At 40.8% G+C, this 25,610-nt stretch overlaps 1 protein-coding gene across 1 annotated transcript in view; it reads left to right on the forward strand.

Annotated features, from left to right (window-relative positions):
* Positions 1-2,692: 2,692 nt before the first annotated feature.
* pde4ba (phosphodiesterase 4B, cAMP-specific a) overlaps positions 2,693-25,610 on the forward strand; it is a 197,923-nt gene continuing 175,005 nt past the window's right edge. Inside the window, exons 1-2 of the mRNA XM_033621565.2 lie at positions 2,693-2,749; positions 22,867-23,099. Coding sequence (XP_033477456.2) covers positions 2,708-2,749; positions 22,867-23,099 — 275 coding nt within the window. The 5' untranslated portion in view covers positions 2,693-2,707. The remainder of the gene's footprint in view (positions 2,750-22,866; positions 23,100-25,610) is intronic.

The following is a 25,610-nucleotide window of genomic DNA, read 5'->3' on the forward strand; positions in this document are numbered from 1 at the left end:
CTTTAAGTTTCCAGTCAGCAGTTAGATGTTAGCAGAATGTTGAGCTGTTATGGAGGTGCCATTAAATATAAGGATTTATGGGGCGTCGGTGGCTTCGTTGATAGAGCAGGCGCCCGTGTACAAAGGCATCATCCTTGCTGCAGCAGCCCTGGGCACAGCCCTGTGGCCCTTTGCCACATGTCATCCTCTCTCTTTCTCTCTCTCTCTCCCCATTTCACACTGTCCTGACTATTAAAGGCATAAAAGCCTCCCCCCCCCAAAAAAAAAATCTTTAAAACATAAGGATTTATACACAGTGAGCAGGAAACAAAGTAGCACCTCTCCAGTTCATGTATTAATAATATTTGCATATCACACTGGTGCTCCATGGTTGCAAAATGTGACTAAATGGTCATGGTCTGGAGCCCTGCAGATATAAAATCACAGACCTTGCCTGCTCACACTATCTCCAAATAGAGAGTGGTTTGGGTAGGTGGAGGATTGTATGTGATGTAACATGTTTGTGAGACTTTTTTTTTCTTCTTTGTGTCTCTGATGTCTTTAAAGTGTTACATTCAAAGCTATATTCAAAAATGGTAAATGGACTTGCATTAGTGCCGACGACCTGCTCTACTTCTGAGCCACAGCAGTAGCAGCAGCACATCAGTAGAGCTTCGTATGTGAGAAAAAAAAGGCATTTGGTACAATCCTCACTGCAACTAGTGATTATTTTCATTATCAGTCAATTCATTGAATAATTTTGAGTCATCTATAGTCTTTTAATCTAAAATGTCAGAAATAAGGAAGAACAACCATTAAAACTTCCCACAGACAGAGGTGATGTCTTCAAATGTCTGATTTTGTTTGACCAGCAGTCCCAAAATCTAAGATACTCAATTTACTATACCAGAAAACTAAGAAATGTTTCTTGCACTTATGCTTGAATTTACTTATGATTTGAATACGTGTTTTCAGCTCTATAGGAGTCTGACTTAATTATTTTAAACTCATTATTTAAAGATGATTAGAAATGTGGAACCATAGCAAAATGTAAGACATGTTTAAGTCATGACTAAGTGTTAGGTTTGGTTTAAAAGCAGGCATAAAAGAGGGTTTAGTCCTTGCTTTTCTTCCTCTTCTTTGCTATCCAACCCTGTTCTCTTTTTTTTGGATTTTTAAGAGCTGTAACTTTTCAGCTATATATATATTAGTTGAAGTCTGTTTTAAATTTTCTTGAATACACTTTATGCATCTGCCATCTTTGTTTTATGGCAACAAGAGGATGCTACAGCACGTCTCCCTTTGTCACACCATTTGTCAGCCATTTGACAGTGTAATCTGTGCAGTGAGCCGGACAGCCAGGCAGCTGTTGATACTTTTAATGTCCTAATATTTCTCTTCACAATGATTTCACCCGATGGTGATAAACAACAAAGGCAGAGAAATGCCAAGGAAGCATTTAATAACCACAAAGTTCTGCACAACCTTTCTGGAAGCTTTTTGTTTCAGTCTCCAGTTTTTGAAAATGTGTTTATCAGTTGTCCATGTTCCCTTTAAGCTGCTGTTTTTGATCTGTCATGCTTATGTGAGCACATTTGCAAAACATGTTTATGGCGGACTGAAGTTATAAGTCGACTTGCAGAAAACTAACGGTACTTAAGATGAAAAATCTCTGTTCCAGCTTTTCTAATGTGAGGATTGCTGTACTTTTCTCTTTTAATATTATTGTGAATTGAATATTTGAATAGAATTGGGATTTGGACTGTTGTTTGGATGAAATAAGACTTTTGATGACTTCAACAAGGACTCTGGGAAATGTTCTTACTTAATTAGAGCTATACGTTGTTGGACCAAATCAAATAACCCTCAAAGTTCCAGTGTAGCAGCTCTGATCAAACTATGACAATTGAAGTATTGGTATTTTATACAGCCATCTTGGAAATAGAAGGAAAGGAAATAGACATATAACAAAAATGAGTTCAGCAAGGGAGCAACCATGTTGCCTGGATAGCTAGCTAGCCTCTCTATCAGCCTGTTACTTTTGTATCCTGCACAGGGTGTCCAGTAGCTCAATGCTTAGAGCAGGCGTCCCATGTACCAGGGCATTGTCCTTGCTGCAGAGCCCATGGGTCTGATTCCAGCCTGCAGCCCCTTGCTGCATGTCGTCCCCTCTCTTTCGCACCTTCACACTGAAATTTGTCCTGAGTAATAAAAGGCAAAAGTCAAAAAAAGAGAATATCCTGTACATTATCACATAGCAGTGCATCATGGGGGATTTTATTGTGCTGTACAGCAGTGTTAAAGTTCTGATGCATCACTTACTGAGTGCCTCTCAATAGAGCAATATTGAAGGCAAGGCTGTTTTGTTTTGACTGCTCTGCTCTACTCCCCCTCACAGGGAGACAAAAGAAAATGACTGAAATTCAATGTTTTATAAATGTATGTGTTTTTGTGATAATGGTGAAGAAATTCTGCAAAAGCAAATAGAACTTGGTTTAGGTTTATGATGATATGTAGGGTAAAAAATGTTGTATCCCCTGGTCTAGCAATTAGAAACTCCACAGCATTGTGTCTGTCCAGAATATATGTCCAATTACCTGAGATAACCTACTGTCAGCAGTTTTCATTGCAACTTCTTCCACACAAAAAAACATATTTGTATGTTTGTGTTTTCCAGGTGTGCATGTGAAGCTGCTGCGGTTGGACAGTGAGGGAGTCTTGAAGAAAGATGAGGAAGAGCAGGAGTGTTCTCACGGTGTCTCCCAACAATGTAAGTCATCATGCTTTCAGTAAATCCTCACCAGTTAAATAACACATGGTATTTACCAGAGATCAATCAAACACATTTACAACAGGTCTCATCACTGGAGACAGGATTGATTGTGCCGTGTTAAAAATATTGACTTTGTTGTAAAGAATGAGCCTTCATTTGTCCTCAGGTTACAGAGCTAACTAAACATTCTTTGTTCCTACTAATGTAACAGAAAAATGTGCTTATATTTAATAATAGATACAAAAAAAAGAGGCATAAACACTGAGACATGAAAATAAAATAGCACATAATGCCTGACTCAGAGAGATAGATTTATTTCGAAACAGTGTGGATCATTAACAATTAGTAGGTATTCTGACAAAAGCAGGACAGACATTTTATGTAGTTTCTTGTGTAAGCTGTGACTGTGCTGCAGGATGCAGGATTGTGCAGGGCTGAGCAGTTCTTCACATACACAGAGGATACAGGATGGTATACTTTCTTTGTCATGCTCTCAATCTTTCCTTTCTTTGTTAGTCACCCTGTGTTTTGACAGCTCTTTTCTGTGCTTTGGCAGGCTCACTCCTCCTCCATCATGTCTCTTTCCCATCTTCTCCCTGCTCTGTTATCTTGTTTCTGTCTCTGATCATTCTCTCTTTTCCCTTTCTGACTCACAGGTTTTATACTGTACATGTAGTGTGATGTGTAAAATCCACCAGGTTGTTTGCACATGCTGGGTGTAGCCTCTTACACCTCAGTGCTACACATTAAGCACCCATGTCTCAGTTTCACCCATGCTACCATCTTGAATGTATGCATGTGGACAGCAAACAGTTTCACAAAAATATTCATGTATCTAATTTGCATTTTATTGAAAACAAAATGACCTTTTCATCCCAACAAAATTTCTAGCCTGACATAACACCAAATAGTAAATGTGAGTTAGTCTGGAACCTAAGGGCAGTTTTGATTTTCAAAGGGGGTTATCAATGGCTATAGACCAAAATACCTCTGGACACAATTTGACTGACCTTTAACAAATCAGAGCATCCAAATGTGATGTAGAGCTGAGCCATCAGAAACTGAAAACAGTTCTTGAGCAAACAATTTCACATCAGCTGCGGCTCCATATTGGTTGTTGTCAAAAATTCCTTAGCGGCACCAATCTTTGATCGTTCAAGTTCATTCTCGGTGTAGTGTCCGTAGTTATCGTATCGAACCCGCCATTTGTGATTGGCCTGATTTTTGCCAGCTGGCAATTTTTCTTAACAGAAGGGGTACCAGATGCATCTGCCAGAGCAAAAAAAACAACAACAAAAAAACAAAAAACATGCGCTTACAAATTTGTCTGGTTTCCAGGCTATTGTTCATACTAAACATAAATGAAAAACAAAATCTGCACTTTACATTTCTTTTCCTACAATATCCTTATTGTGACAACTACATCAGTATTAAAGGGGAACTCCTCTAATTTTGACGCTTTAAATTCAGTTCACAGGTCTCAGGAAGTGCTGCTACATTAATGAAAAATTGTATAAAGCCTGTTGTGTTTCCATTAGGAAAAACAACAGGCATTAGGTCAGATTTCCTAAAGTCATGTCACGAGAGTCAGCGTCAATTGACTCTGAAAACTACAGCTTTGGAAAAAAATGGGAGGCGTGGTGTAGCTTGAGGCTACATTAGTTGCTACTGGCATGACACACCAAAATCTTCTACTGAACTGCTGACAGTCAAGTTGCATTGTGGGCAATGTAGGCACCAGGTTTTGACAAGAAAGATGCATATGTGCATCAGTTTTGATCATGAAGTCTTCATCCTGAATCCGACAGTGTTATAGGAGTGCAGTGCTAAATCTGTTTTAAGGCATTTGTAGTTGAGTTTACACAGCTGAAAGCACTTGGGCCATATAGTTATGCCAAGGCTACTAAATTACTTGTTTAAGATAAGGGTGACATTATGTTCATCACTGAATATTGAGAAAAGAAATCCTGAGTCAATGTACAAGATTTCACAAAGACTCAAAGCTATGATGTTAAATTCGAGTGCTTTTAACGGCCATCTACCTCCCTGAACTCCATGACACTGCCAGTGTACTCACCACACTCCATCTGCACAGGAACTGAATGTAAATTGCTTTTGCAAATCAACTGCATTCATTACATAGAAGACAGGATTGGAACAGCTCATGTGTATAGCACCTGCACATTTTATTCTGTACACTCATATTGTATGGACAATAACATGCAGGTGCACTTCACAGTGGCTGTGGGTGTTTGGTACTGTTGCTCAAACAGTCCATAGCTGAGGATGTGGGTGTGCATTAATCAGTCTCTCTCCATGTCTCTGTCTCTCTCCATGTAAGTTTGAACATTGTGTACTTTTTTCTTTATTTGAATACATTCTTTCTCTCATTTAATTACCTTACCTGCGTTTACACTCTGTGACTTCGTCACTTTCTTCTTTTCTCTCAACCCTCTAACCTTGACTTTAATGTCTTATCTTGAGGAAGTGCTGTTAAGCTTTCAGCAGTCTTTAGCAAAAATATTCCAGTAGAGTGACTCAGTAGTGTGTTTTTAACTAGTGGATCAGAAAAGGATAAATGGAGGCCAGGTTTTTCGTAGAGCAGCTTCCCAACCTTCTACACTCCTCAAATCAACATCTTAGCACAGCTTTGGGTGTCTGAGGTGCTGACCACACCTGAGCCGGCTGACCCATCAGTGTATCAGTAACAGCGTGTGGTGAGGAGGTTTGGAGAAGGGAGATTGGTTTATATGTATGTAAGACCTCATGTGTGTGAAAGAATGTTTATGATGATGATAACAATCATGATAATGATGCATTTTACGTTGATAATAATGATGATAATAGTCGTTTTATCAAAGAGAGGAGGAATGCATGATAAAGAACAGGTGAATCAGCTGAGTGTCTGCTCTTTGCTTTGACCAGGGCCAATTCAGATTTTGAAGCAAAGAAGTAGGTTAGTACAAGGGTGGTGGGTGGTGTTAACCTGTCAGACGGTTCAGTAAGTTTATGATGGCACACCCTATATCACACCTGTAATTGGGCCCCTATAGTCACTGGGCAGACCTTTTATAATGAGTACTGGCACTGAAATTTGGACAAGCTGTTCAATTTCTCACCAGCTCCAGAAGACACTCTGGGTTTTAGGCTGCACTTAAAGGTTCAATCAAAAATTCTTATACAGTACACTCTTTGTCAAACCCAGTGGATATCTCCTCATGGTGCGTTAGCTAACTGTTCTGTGTGTGCAATGAAAAATATGGTGTTCAAAAACAGCCCTGCCTCTATAAGTGGGAAACAAAGAAAGTTGCTCAGACCAAGCCACACAAGACTATTCCAGCCAAGCACTTAATTAATTAATTGTACAAAGCGACACTGAAGCATGTGTATTCCAGCTTTCGATAAAGAATGGTACAGCTTGTGTCTTTTAAGTACATAGAAGTAGGTTTTCCATGTACTCTTAGAGGAATAGACACTGACATACTTGTAGACATACATGATAGACACGGGCTCGGCAGGGACAGAGGGCAAGTGTAACTGACTTGGCCGGCAGACTTTGCTACAAACTGAATCACAGGTGACGCCATCAGCCGGCTTAAGTCGATCTTAGACCCACCAGTTCACACCCCTGCAACTTCTCTTTGCAACGTTCTAAAATGGTTTCGTCTTGTGAATATTTGGCCTGAACTATCTTAAAATGTTGAACTGTTCCTTTAAAATAAGCAAGATGTAAAACTGTTCCTTTAAAATAAAAAATATATTTTCCAATCTTGTGCCTTAAATTGCTTGAAAGCGGATTTATCTACAAACCACATGAAGTCACATTGAAACCAGCAGGTGGTCATACGTGTGATGATTAACTTTTAGGGATTGTGATTTACTTGTGTCACAGCATATTAAGAATGAATACTGTCTTTGCTGGTAGATTGTGTGCATGCATTTAGCCATGCACAGTAGAGCCTGTGTATTTACAGTATACATTTCAGTGAAAGTGTTGAGTGTTTCCTGAATCAATGAGGTTAAGTGTGCTGAGGTAGGACATTGTTATTGGATTTCAGCCCTAACAGAAGGGATTTGGTTTAGCTGGTGATGCTCAGCCGGGATTAGATTTAAGAGGTGGAAGTGTGTGCAGATATGTCAGTGTGTGTGTGTGTGTGTGTGTGTGTGTGTGTGTGTGTTTTAATGATTTGGCCCAGCATGAAGCTGACGTTTGGATTGGATTAGTTTGGTGTGTTGTAGACCGTTGTGAACGGTGAGGGTGTATGTGCAAGTGATTAGGATTCAGTATGCACAAGGATTGGATCTCTGAGTGTGTGTGTGACTCCTGTCTGTGGGATATATGTGTGTGTTATTGGACAGTGGTGTGCTGAGGGTTGGACAGATTAAATAATGTCCTCGCGCTCCACAGACCTAATGACCTCATTCCCATGCAGATCACAGCTAACCAGCTCTGACTGTCCATCTGTGTGTGTGTGTGTGTGTGTGTGTGTGTGTGTGTGTGCGCGCTCCAGTAGTTTGGATTGTGACTCTGCATATTTACTATGTAAGTGTGCTTTTGTGCTTCTCTCCACAGGCGCATACAGAATTCCAGGTGTTTGGAGCATTCGGCCAACCTTTCATTCATTCAATTAAAATATATTTCCTAAGATCCACAGGTGTGTCTGTGCACACATTACTCTCATCACATCTTGTCAAATATCCATAGAGGTTAGAGTTTTAATTTAACCTTTAAACCTCAGGGTCTCCTCTGAGTTATGTTTGTAATTCAGTAAATATTTTTTACAATGGAATTCAATGACTCAAACAGGATGTGTGCTGGTCCTTAAATATCATATATTATTAAAATCTAATGACTCTGAAAAGCATTAGAGGGACTGTTTTGATTGTTGCTTACGAAATGCTTGTTAGGGGCCCTGGTCGCCATTATCTAGGAATTAATTTAGGGAACTATGCAAATGAGGTAAATATGAACTATTCTACTATGGTGCTGTGGTAAATGTTATCTGGTGAGTAAAGCAACAATGAGCTGTGCTTCTGGTTACCGGACAAGGAGCTCTTGTATGATTGTGAAATAAATGTCATGTGTCAGAATCAAAGGGGAAGGTAGCCTGATGTAGATATACTTTGCTTTAACCCACCAACCAACTATCAACTATTTTTTTATCCAAATAAATCAATATTTTTTCCAACCTTATATCATTAGCTCTACATATTTGAAAATAGGCTTAGACAGAGTAACAGTACTTCCACCCTGTCACCTAGAAATTCTATTTGTATGTTACTAAACTGCTTATTTCTTATTTTCTTATTTATTTTACATTTGTGAACCGCGTGGCTTTGGAAGGAGGTGGTTGGGGAGGATGGTGAGCTTACAAAGTACAGAACCTTGACACCAGAACCTTGGGCTCACGTCCAGACTCCTGTCAAAGGCTTAGGCAACAAAACCACTTTTGTGACTTGTGTGGTGGCAATTTCTATTAGAAAAAACACATCAAGTCAGAAACTTGTCTTTCGGTGAGTTTAATTCAACATCTGCAGATGGACTCACAACAAACAGTCAAGAATAAGCTGAGTGCTAAGAGTGAGGAGATGTCAGATACCTTTTCGACAGTCGTGGGCTGGCTTGGTTTGGCTTGGCTTGGGCCATCAGCCCAGCACAGCAGGGATTTGCATTTCCATTACAATAGGGCTACCTTCTTAATGGTGTGTCTGATGACAGCTTGTCTTGAGTGATGACGATTAAAAGCAGTGGGCTGGTCCACGGCCAACGTTCCCTGTCATTTTTGCTGCATGTGTTTTTCCATCACATATCAGGGCAGGTGATGTTTACCTGTTTGCAGAGGTGCAGTAAGAGCCTGTCATCTGCAGCTCCTCATCTAACATCTCACTGTGGCTGTTTGTGCTCTCACATTCCTTTCTGCAGTATTGTCGGACCTGCCTTTATTGAAGAGAAGCTCCTAACAAAGTTCTACCAATTCAGTTATCTATAGGCACATTTCAGTGCCTATAGATTCTTCACAATAAAAGTCCCTTGTTACTTAGTTATGTATAAACTTTTACTGTGAAGCAGCAAAATAAGGAAATGTTGAGTTTTTGAGCAGCAACTTCACACAACTTCAAATATGGCCGATAGCGAACATGAAACAGTAAAATAAAGCAGATATCTGAAGTAAAAACAGGACGCAGGAGAGAAACTACACTCCAAACCGCAGAGATTCAGTTGGAAGCTATCAAAGCACTCAGAGCTGAACATAGAGACTTTTAAAAAGGCCTTTCTCTCTGTTCTCCTGCAGACAGAGGTGAGTACAGTCACAGTCAATACACATGCTTGTTTTTGGGCGGAGAAGGGCAGTCATTGGGGGTTGGCTGCGGTTGGCGAGATGTCATTGCTACCCGCTCGAGGGCGGGTGGCCTGGCTTTTGGACCTACTCCAGAGAAGGTCCATCTCCGGCGCGGCTTGGCGTGGCAAGGTGCGTCTAAACTGTCAATGGAAACACAAATCGGCACGGCATGGCTTCACTCGGCACATCCAAGAGTCTCAATGGAAAAAAGGTATTATACTCACTGACAACAGCTGAGGTCAGGGATCTTTAAGTTGCATCATCAGAGGGGTAACAAAGCTGTTTCGGCCATCTTATCTAGGCATGTCCTTGGACATCAAGTAAAGCACTCACAGCTTGTTACACAGTGACAAACAGTAAACGTCATGTACAGCACTTGTGCTTGTGATATCCTGACAAGACATAAAATGCAAGATTACTTAACATTCTTTTTGCGTAGTGACACATACTACAGAGGCTTATATTAATAATTTCCATTACACTTGAGAGGTACGTTAATATGCAACGTATCCTCTTTCTGTTAATAGAAAACGTAATTTGCTCGGCATTACGTTTCCCTTAAAACATAATTTGCTGTTACAAACTAGTTATATAAGAACAGAATGTCTAGGAGACAGGGCTGAGTTCTCTGGAGGGAGCCAGGGTAATTGTTTTCCACTGCTTCTAGTGTGTGTGCTAGGCTAAACTAACCGCCTTCAGCCTCAGTGCCATATTATACACAGACTCTTGGAAAGAAAGCAGATGAGTGTGTTTCAATAATGTTGGACTGTTTCTTTAAACCCGATGGTTCTTCCTCTTAACCTAACCAAACCTTAGCCACAGACGTAGCAGATAAGACAACGAAGAAATGAATGCTTCTGATGACCATATGTAGCCGTTTGGTATTTGGGTCATTTTCAAAAGGCAGTGACAAATCACATAGCTTCTGGTGTTGTTTGTTTGTTTGTCTGACTCTTAATCTTTCTCTTCCTGACACTTTCTCTCACTTCTTGTAGTCCCCCTCTTCTCTGTGTCGTCCTACAGCCCTCTCTTTCGCCCTCTCAGGCAGCTGAGCTTGTATTTACAGGGCGCGTGGGTCAAATTGAACAGCTGTTCATTCTCCAATTAGAGAGCTTGGAAGCCAAGGGTTGAGTCTTGGCCAGCTGAAAGCAGCAGTTCAACACTTTTTCTGTCCCCTCTTCCCGTCTCTGTCTTGTTCTCATTCACCCTTCTCTCTCTTTAATGACATCTGTCTCACCTCCCTCCACTGTCTCTAAATCGGTCTTAACAAACACTGTAATCTTCTGCCGCCCTCTCCATTTCCCTATTGTGTCTGGTCAGGGGGAGAGGAGTGATGCTGGTTACCACAGCAACACTAACTCTTCTCTCCGGTGGCACCTCCAGATCATACGAACTGTGACCTTTTGCACTTCGCCTGTCAGTCTGTCCCCCGGCACTGTTGTTGAATTCATGCTTTGTCATTCTGTGAGTGTCCTGTATGTAGTCAGTGTGGTGCTTCAAGTTCCCTGCACTTGAAAAACAGGATATTTTGGGTTTTTCTGAGACAGAGGATGAAGTGAATTTAGTCAAATACTGTTTATCCATATTACTTTGTGATCAGTTGTTGAGCTTGATGATGTCAAGTCTTTAACGGTGTACGCATGTGTACACTGCACAGTAGACAAATTGCAGAAGATACAAGGTGAGCTTTCAGAAATCCATTCTCTACCAAGTGATTCACCTTAAGACACTTTCCTGAAGACAGTAGCTAATCTACAAGGAATGATGTCATATATCTACACTCAGATTCATTTCCCTATGTCAAGTTTTGCTCAAACTCCCATAAAGCTCTGAGAAGTGGATCTGGAGATTTCTGATGAACTTTGGGAGATGCCCCTGATAAAGCTCGCAAATCGTCTCTCTTTGCAGAACATGGACTGATCCAGAGTGAAACTGTAATCTGCAACAGGTGTCGCTAAGTATCAGCGAGCCACATACACATGTTCTGGTCTTGCCGTGCTTGACAGTCTTACTGGGAAATCTTTAGATCATTGTTGAAGGTTACTGAAAAACTTCTTCTGTAGTATTTTATGGTATTACTATCATTATTATACATGTATGTTTAAATTTCTATTTTATTATTAATTAATTTTATGTCCTCAGTCTTGGTCTCGGTCCTGTCTTGGTTTTGTATTGTTTCTATCTTGCTTACTCTTTGCACATTTGCTTTATCACTGTTGTATTGACCAAATGTTATTGTGTTATCTATCTGTTTTATTTAAAAAAATAAATAAATAAACAGGTTGCAGGGGGAAAAAACCCATTCTCAAAAAGCATGTTGTTGTATAAATTTTTAATTAATTCAGAATAAAAACTTGCTTTTAATAGCCAGCCCTACATCATGCCAAACTATAAGTAATATTGGGGACATTAAAATGTTGATATTTTACTATTTGCACGAGTGTCATAATGTTAAATGGACTTTAGGGCATGCCACTAAGGGTGAAATTCATGATCTATTAATCAAAAGTTTTTCTCTCAATCTTTTGTTTCTACCAAATGTCTGAAAATTATTATAGTGGCACAGTCTCGCAAAATTACAGTATCCTAAAGCCCAGGTGTAATGTTTAAATTGCTATTGCTAATTGCACATTTTGAAGCTGTAACCAGTACTTTTTGGATTCTGTGCTCAAAAAATGACTTAAACACTTGGTGCAGTGGTTAGCACTGTTGCCTCACAGCAAGAGGGTTCCTGGTTCAATCCCTGGAGGGAGCCCTTCTGTGCAGAGTTTGCATGTTATCCCCATGTCAGCATGGGTTTTCTCCGGACACTCCGGCTTCCTCCCACAGTCCAAAGACATGCAGGTTAATTGGTGACTCTAAATTGTCCGTAGGTGTGAATGTGAGTGTGAATGGTTGTCTGTCTCAATGTGTCAGCCCTGTGATAGTCTGGCGACCTGTCCAGGGTGTGTGTGTCAGCTGGGATAGGCTCCAGCCCCCCTGCGATCCTCAAGAGGATAAGCAGTTACGAAAATGGATGGATGGATCTATATTATTGCTTATTAGCATTCTGACGTTTGACTATCTAATTAACTGACTGATCGTTTGAGCTGTACACCAGTTAATATGTGTAATTGAATTTTAGAATCAAAGACATGTAAAACAGAGAAAAGCAGAACATGTTGACAGGATTTCTGTTTAATGAATGTCTAGATTAGGCTAGAGATTATTAATATACTGTATATTATGTCAACGCTGAAACACATGGAAACACTGATGGAATAAATAAGTCAAATTGCTTCTTTTAAGGGGGTGGAGTGATTATTAGAAACAAAAACTATGACAGAAGAACAGCATGGATTCAGTCTGGATCTCAATCTGCTTCTCAAGCTTTGTTACATTTCAACTGTCTTCCCTGTCTCTCCAATAAATCTTCCATGCATGCATACTGGATAAATGAGGCTGAAATGGCTTGAAAATAGCCCACAGCAAAATACACAGAATGTCTCCTTGTGCTCAACCCTCCGAGAGCAAAATTTATCGCACATCACACGTTGCTATAGAGAGGGAAAGTAGGCAATTTATTTTATCACTTGTCTGAGGCAAGGGGATCGGGCTATTTCACAGCGATAAAGAAAAGATGATGATAAAAGAAAGGAAGGAGAGATAATAATTCACCAAACAGTTTTATTAATATCCTGTTCCTCTGTCAACCTCGGGGCAGTATTTCATCACTTTTAGCAGCCTATAAATCAAACTGAATGGGGTTTATTTGTCCTGGGATGACCTTTTATTCAAAAGCGACAACCCTATTTCTGTTGTTGAATGACAACCTTGTGTTTTTTATTATTGTTATAGTTTTAAGTTTTATAGTATTGTTTGATTTTCTATTTTAAATAGTTTGATTCATTTAAAAAACGTTGGCTTAGTTAAAGTCACAAATAATAAAAAGGCACAGTCTTAAATACATAAGTATACAAACACACACTGACACTGAGAGCACAAATGTCAACCACCGTAACTGTTTTATTCATCAGTTCAAACAACCTGTTAGTTGAAAGCAGATAATGTTTTTGCAGTCAGGTTGTTCATGCACAAGTGGGAGTTTCTGTTCATGTGTGTGTAGAAAATTCACACTGTTTACTATATAAGATGCATGATTGCATGTGGATACTGCTGGAGGCTATGCTCCGCTATAGATGAGTATGTCTCATTTCATACAATACTAATCGGTTTCTTTCAGTCTCCCTCCCTGCGCTCCCCTCCCTCCCTCACTCCTTCACTTTCTCTCCACTTTACTCACCCTTCTCTGCAAGTCCTCCCTCTCAGGCCCTGCCCCAGCTGTCCTCTCCTTTCTTCCTGTTATCCTCTCACTTATTTTCCTGTCTGTCAGACCTTTTTTCCCTCACTCCTTACCAACAGTGCTCTCTGTCTTCCATCTCCCACTCTCTGTGCCTCCCCCTCTATAACTCATGGGAAGCAGGTGTTGTTTTCTCAGCTCATCTCCTCATTTCCTCCCTGTTGTGTTGTTGCCTTGGTGTCAAAATGGCGAGAGTGCAGAGGGATTTGGGTGTTGGTGGGGGCGGGTGTGAAATGGAAAGGGTGCCAGTTAAGGATGCCCTGAGATGTATTATGCTAACAGAGGAGAATCACAAATATTACAGATAGCTGTTTAAAGAAAGCAATTATTTGAAGAGTAGAATGTTTACAGATAATTCAGCTCAGAGGGAGAAAAGTCTCCTGCCAAAACTCCCAGAAATACTTACACAGGGAGTCTGAGTTCTGTAGCCTAATTTAGTTGTTTGACTTGTTATTCACATACTACATGTACTGCTGGACACCTGGTTTTCATCAGTTTTACTACAAAACCTATATAATAAGCAGCATTTAATTATATTATGTTTTGGCATATAGATGTATCAAAAAGTGCTTCTGTGCATGTTCTCCCCATGACAGCGTGGGTTTTCTCAGGGTACTCCAGCTTCCTCCCACAGTCTGAAGACATGCAGGTTACTTGGATGTGAGCATGAATGGTTATCTGTCTCTATGTGTCAGCCCTGTGATAGTCTGGCGATCTGTCCAGGGTGTACCCTGCCTCTCGCCCAGTATCAGCTGGGATAGGCTCCAGCACTCCTGCGAAACCTACCAGGATAAGTGGTTACAGAAAATGAATGAGTGAATGAAAAAAAAAAAAATAAAGATCCTGTTAGAAACTCTGTAACTCCTAACCAAAACAATTTGGAAAATTCATAATACTGTGTGATGAAATTACCACTTCACTATTTATCAGAACTACTTTTTTTTATACTATATACTATGCAGGACTTTCCAAAAAACACCAACAACAACAATGTATAAACTCATACAGAAGTAATCCCTCTCAATCATCACTTATGACCTACTCTCAGTTTGTGGGGGTGTATTCTGTGCCTGCATTTTCTTATTTTCTTCTTCTTTTTCTGTGTTCAGTACATTTATGGGCGCGTACCCCCACAGTGCTCAGATGAGGCTGAGGCTTAGTAAAAAAGTAGACACCAGGTGCCAGTTTGTACCCATCAGGAGTGAGGGATCTGGAGATAATCCTGCATAGTATACCTTTAAAGTTCCCCTGCAAATCATCAGAAAGTATTTGTGATAAAATATATGGATCCAAAGGGTCACTTACTAGTTTTTTCCCAGGTCCTCTGACTGTATCCCACTGCCTTCTTCAGTAAATGAAACAAGGAGTCAACACTTGACAGTACAACAAACTAGAGCTACACTGATAAGTCATCCAGGCTGATGCATCGGCCTGAGCTTGTAAAATCGTCCACTTCCAAGAAGTTCTTTTATCTACTTGAAAAAAAGCTGCTCTGTTTTTAAGGTATTAAGATGTGGCATTCTTCACGCATCTGAAACTACTGTGCTACGGTTAGGGAGAAGTGTTCGTCATGGTTAAAGGAAACCAGTACTTTTAATATGAGATGGGGCTCAAATCCTAATCTCCTGTTTTTGCCTTCATATAAAGTTATCATGCTCCTACCTGCTTTGCTTCTTCCTGGTATCATAGGCAACATTAACCTGCTCTGTTAGTTTTTGTGTAGAGGACAGTCATAAATCACATGACAGCAAGAGGTCGCTTAAGGTTGCTGTTTGAACGAATGACCAGTGCTTTTCTGGTGAGGATAGTCTCAAAAGGCTGTGACAAATCTGTATCATATGGTCTGGGTATAAATGTTGACAAGGCTACAAAGGTACACTATCATCTCTGTATTAATCTTATCCAGCAGCTGAGGCCTTGTGACCTGGCTGCTGGGACTCTGTGTGTTTCGGTGTGTGTGCCGCAAGTCCTTAGTGAGGTGAATAGACATTGTTCTTATTTGTATGATGTGTGCGTGTGTGTGTGAGAGACTAATGAGTACTTAGTGGTCCCAGACATAGAGGCCATGGGGGTTTGATGCTAATGGGCTAATGGACTTTTGCACCTGACCTATCCTGCTCCTGCCACACACACACACACACACACACACACACACACACACCTAGATACACCCCTGATATGCACACACATCCGAGCAGTTGAGGGTCATCTAAGGATAGCAGGTAGCGTACGTGGGAGGAATGAGTGAAGGCTTAGCAGCAGTCCAAATCAGTTTTTTACTGTGCAAAACGGTTTCGCTGTCAGATTTCAGGGTGTCTCATATATCATTTAAGGTTTGTATTTTAAAGCCGATGAAAAAAAATCAAAAAGATGAGGGGCGATTGTTTAGCCTCTAGTGTTAAGGCCCGAACATACTTGGGCGGAACGTATGCGGAACGGAGTCCGCGAGGAATGTCCGCAGTCATTCGGGCTTTCATAGTCAAGCGCACTTCCGCATTGTAGTTTCCTGTAAAAATGTCCGTGAAAAATCCCCATGATGTGAAAAATACATGCCGAGCAGTCACTGGTGCACGGAGCGGAGTCCGCGCGGTCGTAAAATCTGAGCTTTGCGCACACAGGGCTTGCGGACGTCCACTTTGAGTCCACGCAGACCTCCGCGGAGTTCGTTCCGCATACGTTCCACCCGAGTATGTTCGGGCCTTTACTGGTGGACAAAATATTAGAAACACGTTTCAACCTAGTCTTGTCCAGTTTAAAACACTTAAAGAACAGCCTCAAAAATGAGCACAGAGGCAAATCAGTATCAGTCTGATGGTATCAACAAAAGCTGAACATTAGAAGCTCGGGGTGTTTTGTTTTGGATCATATTCAGTTACACAGGTGTGTTTAATAAACAGCTCATCTTTTTTGGCTCAAAGCTGCCAAATTTGATTTTTATCAAATGGGGAAACAGTTGGAGCAGGTGTTTTCACATTCAAAATTAGCCTTGTTACTGGGCTGTACAGGTGGGTAAAAGGCAAAAATTTGCTTTGTTTGCTCTGTATGAATGCACCTTTACATTTGGAAGTTATGTTACAGCAACGTATCCTCGTACAACAGTTTGTATGATATTCTACGAAAAAGCACACACAACGGTTTGTATGATATGCTACAAATTAGCACCCATCGAATGATGTTACATCCTTAATATAAAGTTACATAATTGACGTGAATTAATGGAGGTTAGGTTTGGGAAAAGAAACATGGTGACGACATACCTTAAAATGACTCAAAGTTCACACAGTTTCCTGGGGAAAATCCTGGGTGAAAGTCCTGTGTTTTGTGACCCATCCCCCGCATTCTACCTCCTAATTAAACCGCTTCCTTCTTTATTCCTGTAGGTGCATTGGTCACAAGATTGCAGCCTTCCAAAGTATGTGGGTTATGCATGAAACACTGCACGTATGAACACTGCATGAGTATAGCCTGGTCACACTTACGTTGTAGTCATCATGCTACAGGCATGTCCTGTTTACAGAGTTGATTGCTTTTTGATTGGACAGCACTGCAGATGTTTCCTAGCAATAAAATTACACATTGTTAACGGTATACTAAGCAGGAATTGCCGGTTGCTGTTTGTGAGCAGTATCGCCAGCAAACGTGAAAGCTAACCCCAGATTCAGTTTTTTTTTTTTTGAAACAAGCTTTGTCCGCCTCGTGTTTCGCCTCTGCATTTTTTGGGGCTGTTACCATGGTTTTCATAGCATCTTGAATGCGTTTGGCACCTGGTCACTACATTTTTATTGAGACTTGATCTCACTTGTTGTGCCTAAGAAGGTCCCAAATGAAAATACACTGCAATTCACCTCTAGTGGGCCATAAGTGATGATTGAGAAGGATTAGTTTTGTGTGTGTCTTTTCATTGTTTGTTTAAAAAAAAATAAATCTAGATAACTACACTGCTCAAAAATGAAGGGAACACTTAATTGTCACAGTATAACTCCAAGTCAGTTGACCTTCAGGGATATCAATCTGTCCATTTAGGAAGCACAAGTGATTGTGGATCAGTCTCAGCTGCTTTGGTGCAAGTGAAAGTGACAACAGGTGCAATGGAGAGGCAAAAGCAAGACAACCCCCAAAAAGGGAATGGTTTCACATGTGATGTCCACAGACAGTTTCTCTCTCTTTATCCTTCCTGACTGATTATCTCTAGTTTTGTGTTCTGCTAGTGTCCTTGTCACTACTGGTAGCATGAGGTGGTACCTGCAGCCCAATCAGGTTGCACAGGTAGTCCAGCTCCTCCAGGATGGCACACCCATATGTGTGGTCGCTAGAAGGTTTGCTGTGTTTCCCAGCACAGTCTCAAGAGCGTGGAGGAGATACCAGGAGACTGGCAGTTACATGAGGAGAGCTGGACAGGGCCGTAGAAGGGCATCAATCCAGCAGCAGGACTGGCCTCTGCTCCTTTGTGTGTGGAGGAACAGGAGGAGCACTACTCAAAACTGTCAGAAACAGACTCCATGAGGGTGGCATGAGGGCCCAACATCCTCTAGTGGGACCTGTGCTCACAGCCCAGCACCTTGCAGCTTGACTGGCATTCAGCAGAGAACACCAGAAATGGCAGGTCCGCCATTGGCACTCTGTTCTCTTCATAGATGAGAGCAAGTTCACACTGAGTACATGTGACAGGCGTGAAAGAGTTTGGAGACGCCGTGAACGTCATGCTGCAGTCCAATCTGTTATATGAGAAAAAGTACAGTTGTAGAGTAAGTATAAATGACTCAGGTCTTAGTCACGTCTTTGCATTTACTGACCGTATCCACGACTGGACCCTTTTCGCCTCTGAAAATATTAAGTGTTTATAAAAGCCTAGTCACAGCTTCACGTCTGATGAGTCAGACCAGTTGAATTGTTCCAGGACTTAATGCACACGTACTTCCGTCTCCTTCTTCTCTGTGTGAGTCGATCAAATGTTCCACTTCACACCTTTGTGAGAGAATGAGAGAAAAACAGGACTGCTTTATTGAAAAGAAAAGGGAAATGACTCACATTTTAAAAGTTGTCCTTTTGTGCAGCCATGATGTCCTTCAGAGTAACACTTCCTTCCTGTAGAGAAGGAAGTATCCAGAGCAACTCGCACAGATATGACTGTGTATTTGCAGAGAATCAAGAAGTTTATTAGTACCATCAAACAGAAAATAAATGACACTGACCTTGAAACTGTTATTGCTTCGAAGCCCTGTAAAGAGTTACAATGGCTTGGACACTGGCAGTATGTTCAGATCTAATCTGAGATATGATTGTCACTTAACATTGAGCATCATCTCTATTTTTATACACGTGCGCTCAACTCTGCTCTGGTATTTTTTCAATGTTTGCTTGTTCAGTTTTTTTCTCTCTCTGTGTTGGTCTTCTCTCAACTGATATCGCCAACCTCCATCTTCCTTTCTTTATCCTCTCTGCTCTGCAGTGCAGTCCTTATCACTCTTGTATCTCACTTCGTCCACCACACTATCTCATCTCTGAACTATCATGGAAAAGTATTGTTGTCTCTTCCTCCTTACTCACGACCCTCCATCTCTCAACAGCGGATCTCTCAGCAGCATCGGAAAGCAATACTTTCTGTTGCTTGTTCTTTTTTTATTCTTACAGAGGGCACTGCAGCAGAGGCTATTTTAATTTCACAAATCACTTTTCACGGCTTTGTATTTCATTATGTAATTCTTCTACCTTTGACGGCTGCCATGTATTTATACTCCTCTAAACAGCAGTTGCCAGGCTAATCTGTTTCCCAGCTGTGTTTTCTCAAAACAAGGTCTTCCTCATCCTCACAATAACAGCATGACATTTATTATTTACTGTGAAATTACGATGCTTCTGTGAATACAAAGCAAGGAATGACAATATACAAGGTCCATTATTTATCACAACATATCAGAAACATTCTTAGAAATCATGACTAAAAAAGAAAAGTAAATGTCTAAACTAATAAGCAGTACTGAGAAAATTAAAATCTGTGGAAATCAGTATTTGGTAATGCAATGAGTCAGTACCCAAATTAATCAAACACTGGATTTACAGGGTTGAGTCTTGTTGCTAGTTAAGTGTTTAGGCCACTAGAGGGCAGGACACGCTAACAGTTTGTGCAGCTACTGTATTGAGGACGTTAATTATGGATTAGTAGTGGTATATTTCCCATCATTATACATGCAGAGGTGGCATCTTCTGAATATTGCATTGTTTCAAGCTGAAGGTTTTTCACCTTGTAGATTTTTAATTAATATTTTGAAGTAAATGAAGATGCCTTGCTTAACCTTGCAAGCTAAGTGTTTACAGACTGCTTTGATTGATTGATTGATTGACCTCATTATTCCAGAGGGTATTTGGTTGGCAGTGTGGGCACAAAATTAGGCATACACAATAGCCAAAAAATAGTTCGCACATGGTATGTCAAACTGGAGAGCAGACAGTACACAGCACTGATCTGAAGTGCTCATGCAAGTGCAAGAATTTGATACAAGAAACTGAACTGTTCAGACGAGCACTGAGTATAATAGTGTCTGCCAAGAGCTGTCACAAGGTGAAATGCAGTAAGTGAAGTCTCTCTTCAGAACACTTGGAAAACATCTGCATTAACATCCTTCGAGCGTAATAAATTGCAATCTGCAATGAATGGCTGGAGGCAAACGCTGAGTTTTTCAACAAAACAGCAAGTTCCCAAATGCATCTGCTGTAAGTGGTCATTAGCAGCATCTGAACAGGGAAAATAAGTCACCACCCATGCTGCTAAAAGTCAGCTACACTTTGCCACAGTAGCTTATTCTGTATAAAGAAAGAATTAATTAAGGTCGTAAAGCCTCCATCACAACTACTGGCATTGTGTAGTTAGTTTTAAACAGAACCACAGAGGCCTTGAGTAGAAGGGCGAAGGCAAGTAGCCAAGAAGAGCTGTTGTGGGACTGAGAGTGGGAGGCTGTGTTTACTGGAAGGAGTACTTTACTACAGGAGACCCAGTAGGTATGGAGCTCAATAAAAAGAATCGGTACAAATGATTTGGTCGTTCATTTTTTCTTCTGCTTCTCTGCGAACTCTGACTAGACTTGTACAGCACAGGTCCAGGAGTAAAAAAACAACGCCCTACCTCAGTTATTAACTGTCTGAAGCTTCCTACACTATCAACAGGGAGTGGAGGCTGTTCTTTGAGAGGGTGACATCACTGTATAGCTGCAACTGACAATTATTTTCATTATCAAATAAAATTGCCATGGCCTCACAGCAAGGAAGCTCTGCGCTCAAACGTTCCGGGCTTGCAAGTTCTTCCTGTGCCTGCGTGTGTTTCCTCCAGTTTCATGCATGTCGGGTTGATTGGCAACTCTAATTTGCCCCTGGGTGTAATTGTGAGCGTGATCAGTTGTCTGTCTCTGAGTGTCATAGGGATGAGGTTACTGGTTTCACAGTTAACCACAGTAAAATTCCCAGTGGTTACTATTAACCATTTCAAATGATCATTATTATTGAAGCTGTGTCTGATTGTCATGCTTTGAAAAACTCACTGTGAGGGACACTCTACTATGGCGCTAGTCCCGCAAGTGGAGCTGATTGGCTAATCAAGTCCTCCCAGGGTGCTCATTGGTCAATTTTTACTTTAACTTAGAAAGCATTGTTTTGTGTCACGATGCCAGGTGAATTAGTCAACTCATTGAAGTGGGCGGATTTCAAAGTCTGGACCCAGGCATACCGTCTCCAGATGCAGTGGTAGTGCAGTGGTTAGCATTGTCCTCTTACAGCAACAGGGTTCCTGGTTCGAACCTAGGGTGGGGGATCCATCATCATTTCATAGTTTCTGGACTGATGAATGGATCAAATGATATAGGCTACACATTGCTTTCTCGAGTAATTTGGTCTATACAATGTTGAAAATACTGAAAATTGCCACTCACAATTTCCTAAAGCCTAATGTGGCTTATTCAGATTTCTTTTTGTCTAACCAACAGTCCAAAATCTGACGTAATTCAATATACAGTTACATAAAGCAAAGAAAAGTAATGTATCCATACAAAAAGATGCAAGAACTGGGGAATAAGTCATCACAATAGTTATTCATTAAAATTGGCAGGTGATAAATCAATTAATCATCTCAACTTTAGAGAGCTAAATAGAAAGTGACCTGTCACTGCTTTTTAAAATGTTTATTCAGGTCAACCAGAAGACACAATCAAGATGACACAGATTTCGTATTTATGAAACAGTGTAATTTAGTGTTACAGCGCAGTCTAAAATCTGGCACGTTAAAGGTGACCTCTGTGGATGCCTCTGTTTGCTGCTGAGCACATGATGTGGTGCTGCTTATTTAACTGCAGTTATTTTAACTCCTAAATCCGAAGTATAAATGCGTAATAAAAATGTTTGACTGGAAGGTTATTATTAGTTTTTGATGGTAGTATTAGGAAAAGAAGGAGTTTAACATATAGATTAACTGATTTTTGAGTAACCATTTAACAAAAGAGAGAAATGCATTGATTGTAAAAAGAGTATGTTTTGATAAAAGCTAAGCTGAAGACTACTTTTCTTTGTTGAGATTGCATAAAGGGGGTATTTTTAGTCCCTTGCTGAACTGAGAATGATGTCTGTCTCTGAGATGCCTCAATAAATCCGACCCTGGTTTTGAGAACTATGACTGCAAGCTGATGAGACAACAGAGATAAAGATTTATATGCCCCTCAGAGTAACATGTTAATTAGACTGTGCAGCAGAGAAGTAAACATGTTATTTGTGCCCTGCAATCAGTTTGCTACAGACAGTACACACTAACAAGACCAATTAAACCAGTAAATGAGGCGGAAGGGAAGAGTGGAGGACGGATGTGTTTATGGAGAGATGATGAAAGAAAAATTAATCCTAGAATCATGTGGGATTCATGATGTTATAGTCTACAGTGATTTCTTTTTTTTACACGATTTTGTTTTAACATTTATTGAAGGCATCAGAGCATGAGCTGTCAAAGGTTTGCAGAGTGATATTTTGTTGTCATTTCTTAAAACAGCTAACATAACTAACTTGGAGGATTTCTACACATATATGTGAGTTCATCTGAGACAGCAGGTTCAGGAAAGTGGGAAGAGGTGTCAGGAGAGAAAATATTTTGTAATGGTCACTAGAGAGTGAGGTGTACTGCTTTTTCTGTGCACCTCATCAGTCACAAACAGGCCTGTGGCGCCCCTTAGTGGGCAAACAGTTGATGAGCTGGAGAAAAGTTGTGGTTTAGGTAATTAAAGACAGGTTATACTTTGAATTAAAGGGAAGACTTATCTCATAAGTTGAGCTCTGCACTGTTGCTTTAATCCTCTATTATCCCCATACTCCCATTTTCCACTTCTCCATGCATCTCTAAATTAATATTAAAAGTTGGTTCTTTAAGTTCACACACTTCCTCATTCATTTCTTTCTCCTCTCAGGACTGCAAAGAGCCTCCAGATTGCTGCCTCAGTGAGTCTTTCACATCCTGCACACTGGGTGTTGACCTGCGCCGTGGCCGACGCCGATTCTCAGGCAACCTGCAGCTACCCCCGTTGTCATGGCGCCAGGGGGAGAGGTCGCGGACGCCTGATGAGGAAATCATGACCAGGCCAACGTCCTTGCCCTTTGGAGCTCCTCCCAGGATAGACATCACGCCCGTTGATCCTGAATGGTGAGTGGGCAGTACAGTTGAACACAAACTTGTTTGGTGGCAGTAACACTCCCACTAACACAATGTAAAACCACCTGGAAACATCAAACACCTGGAGTTATCCATTTTTCCGTGCACAGGCTCCACTGCTGACACATTAAGTAGATACACATATGCTATACTATACCATCAGTAGAGAGGTCAGGCATACCTGCCTGTGTGGGTGTGTGGTATCTGTGTAACTGGATAGGGACATGCTTTAGCTGATGTGAATATTGAGTTTCTCACATACATCAGATAGATTCAGCACTTACACATGATTGAAGGTCAGTCTTTGTCCCAGAGTTTCCTGCAGTGTTTTGTAGTGGGAAAAGGTTCACCCCCACTTTAACAAAGACCACCTCATGCTATAAGCAATGAACATACTTTTACAAAATAAAACATAAACCTTCAGAGAAAAGAGCTTACTTGCTGTAAGTAGCCTGATTGATACTTGATTTTGAGGCCAATAATGATACTGAACTACAACATGTCAACATTTTTTTTCAAAAACATAACCAAATGATCTTGATACAGATCTTTCATCTGCAATACTCTGCAATCGATAAGGTATATAGTAGCTCTGTTGATATATCACACAGCAAGGTAAGTCCTGTTGAGATCAACGACCTCTTTCACAAGGGAGACCTGGCCAAGACAGCAGCACACAAAAAAAAGTTACAGCCAAACAACCACACAATAAAAAACATAAAAGATACACAGTAACATGTAGAAATATTAGAACACCTACGCACAATGACAAGACCTAGCCGACTCATTCATCCTTGTACTTATGAGAGCTTTAAAATCAGGTAGAGAAATCACTTCACGTAGTTATCGATAAGATTGTAGGACAAGATGTGTCTAAATCGCAGTGTCTAATCAATGTCTTGGATGTAACTCTGTCTCTCAAAGTTTTTTTTTTTCTTATCTTAAAGTGTTAATACCTATACCTCCTGGTACCTGGAGGAAATGAAGTCAGAGAGGGGCTGTTTTTAGAAAATACAATGCAAAACAGACATAGCTCAAGAGGGAGACTTTAGGGTTTGATTGCCCCCCTGAATCAGCAGACAGATGTCAGGAGGCACAGAGGGGTGCACCCGTCCTGGGAATGGAGGCAAAAATTCAGATGTGAGAAGAACTGAGGGAGCCTATGGACAAAACGTTACAGTTGACTTTGGCTGGGGATAGAGTCGGGAGTCGGGAGACAGAAGGAGTGTTTTTATTCTTCTTCAAGTGTATTGTCTGTTGGCATTGGTCAAAGCCAAGGTTCTGCCTCGTCACCCGCTCTGTGATTTGTCAGGATGTCCTGGCACAGCTGAGGAGTGGAACGTGTCCAATTTGATGATGTCATTATGTCATATTAGCTTTTTGTTGATGATGTAGTTCCAGTGTTTCCCTACAGAATTAGAATCTCTGTCATGCTAGCTGGTAAGCATAGATAAGAGGAGCAGCTCAATGAATGGTTTCACTTTGACTCAACGGACTGTGACCTTAGGTGTGCTGTCATGAATCTGACATTCTGATATAGATGAACTTGTAAAGAACACACGTTTGACAATAAACATAATTTTGTTTTCATACCTAGTTAGGGGTCATTTGAAGGTTAAATAAATGAAACTGAACAGCTGGACAGTGGAGACAAACTTATGTTATAACAAACCACAGGTTCCCTCAGTCACACTGAGCAAATACTAGGCCTCAGAAATCTTGTTAGAATCCGTTTCTGCATCAGTGACTGATCTGTCATTTTGCATTCAGCCTGTTGAAAAAGATGCTGCCTTGTTTAATTTTTTATGCACTACGCCTTCAGACACAGTTGTATACACACCTTACACGTGCACATGCACACACACACACACACACACACACACACTACAGGTACAGCAGGGCAGTTTCAGGTAACACATACACAAACACAAACAGCAAGTGGCCACTTCTTGGCGGGCAGCCAGTTGTCCAGTCGTGTCAAATTCAAATACGCTTTTACTTAACTAGCTAATCAGTCCTGATTGGCCCAGCTCTCGAGCATGGTGTGTGTGTGTGTGTGAGACACACTCTTGAGTCTGCAAGTGTTCTTATTCCTTTCAGTTAGATGAATAAAGGCCGATGGAAGGGTTAGTGTTAATCAGTCCTGATTGGTGCTGCACTTATGTGTATGTGTGTTTATGTGTGCTGTATATACACGTGTGTGTTTGGTTCCTCTTGTAACTGCTGCCAGGTTGGGAACTGCTGCTCTTGGTTACTAGTATTTCAACCATGCAACAGTGCCCAGGAAACAAACATTGTTTTGATTGAGAGATTGTAAGTAAAGACAAGGAAAGAGAGTAAAAGAGCGTTGTTGGTTTTTTTTAAAAAATGACTTTTATTTAAATAAGGGGGAAGTGTAGTATTATTTGAACTTAACCTGTGATTTCTCACAGCCCAAAGTGATGTATTCAAATTGCTTGTTTAATTGACCAACAGTCCAAACCCCAAACATACTCATGTCAA

Source organism: Epinephelus lanceolatus, chromosome 6, assembly GCF_041903045.1.
Source record: "Epinephelus lanceolatus isolate andai-2023 chromosome 6, ASM4190304v1, whole genome shotgun sequence".
Classification (NCBI taxonomy): Eukaryota; Metazoa; Chordata; class Actinopteri; order Perciformes; family Serranidae; genus Epinephelus; species Epinephelus lanceolatus.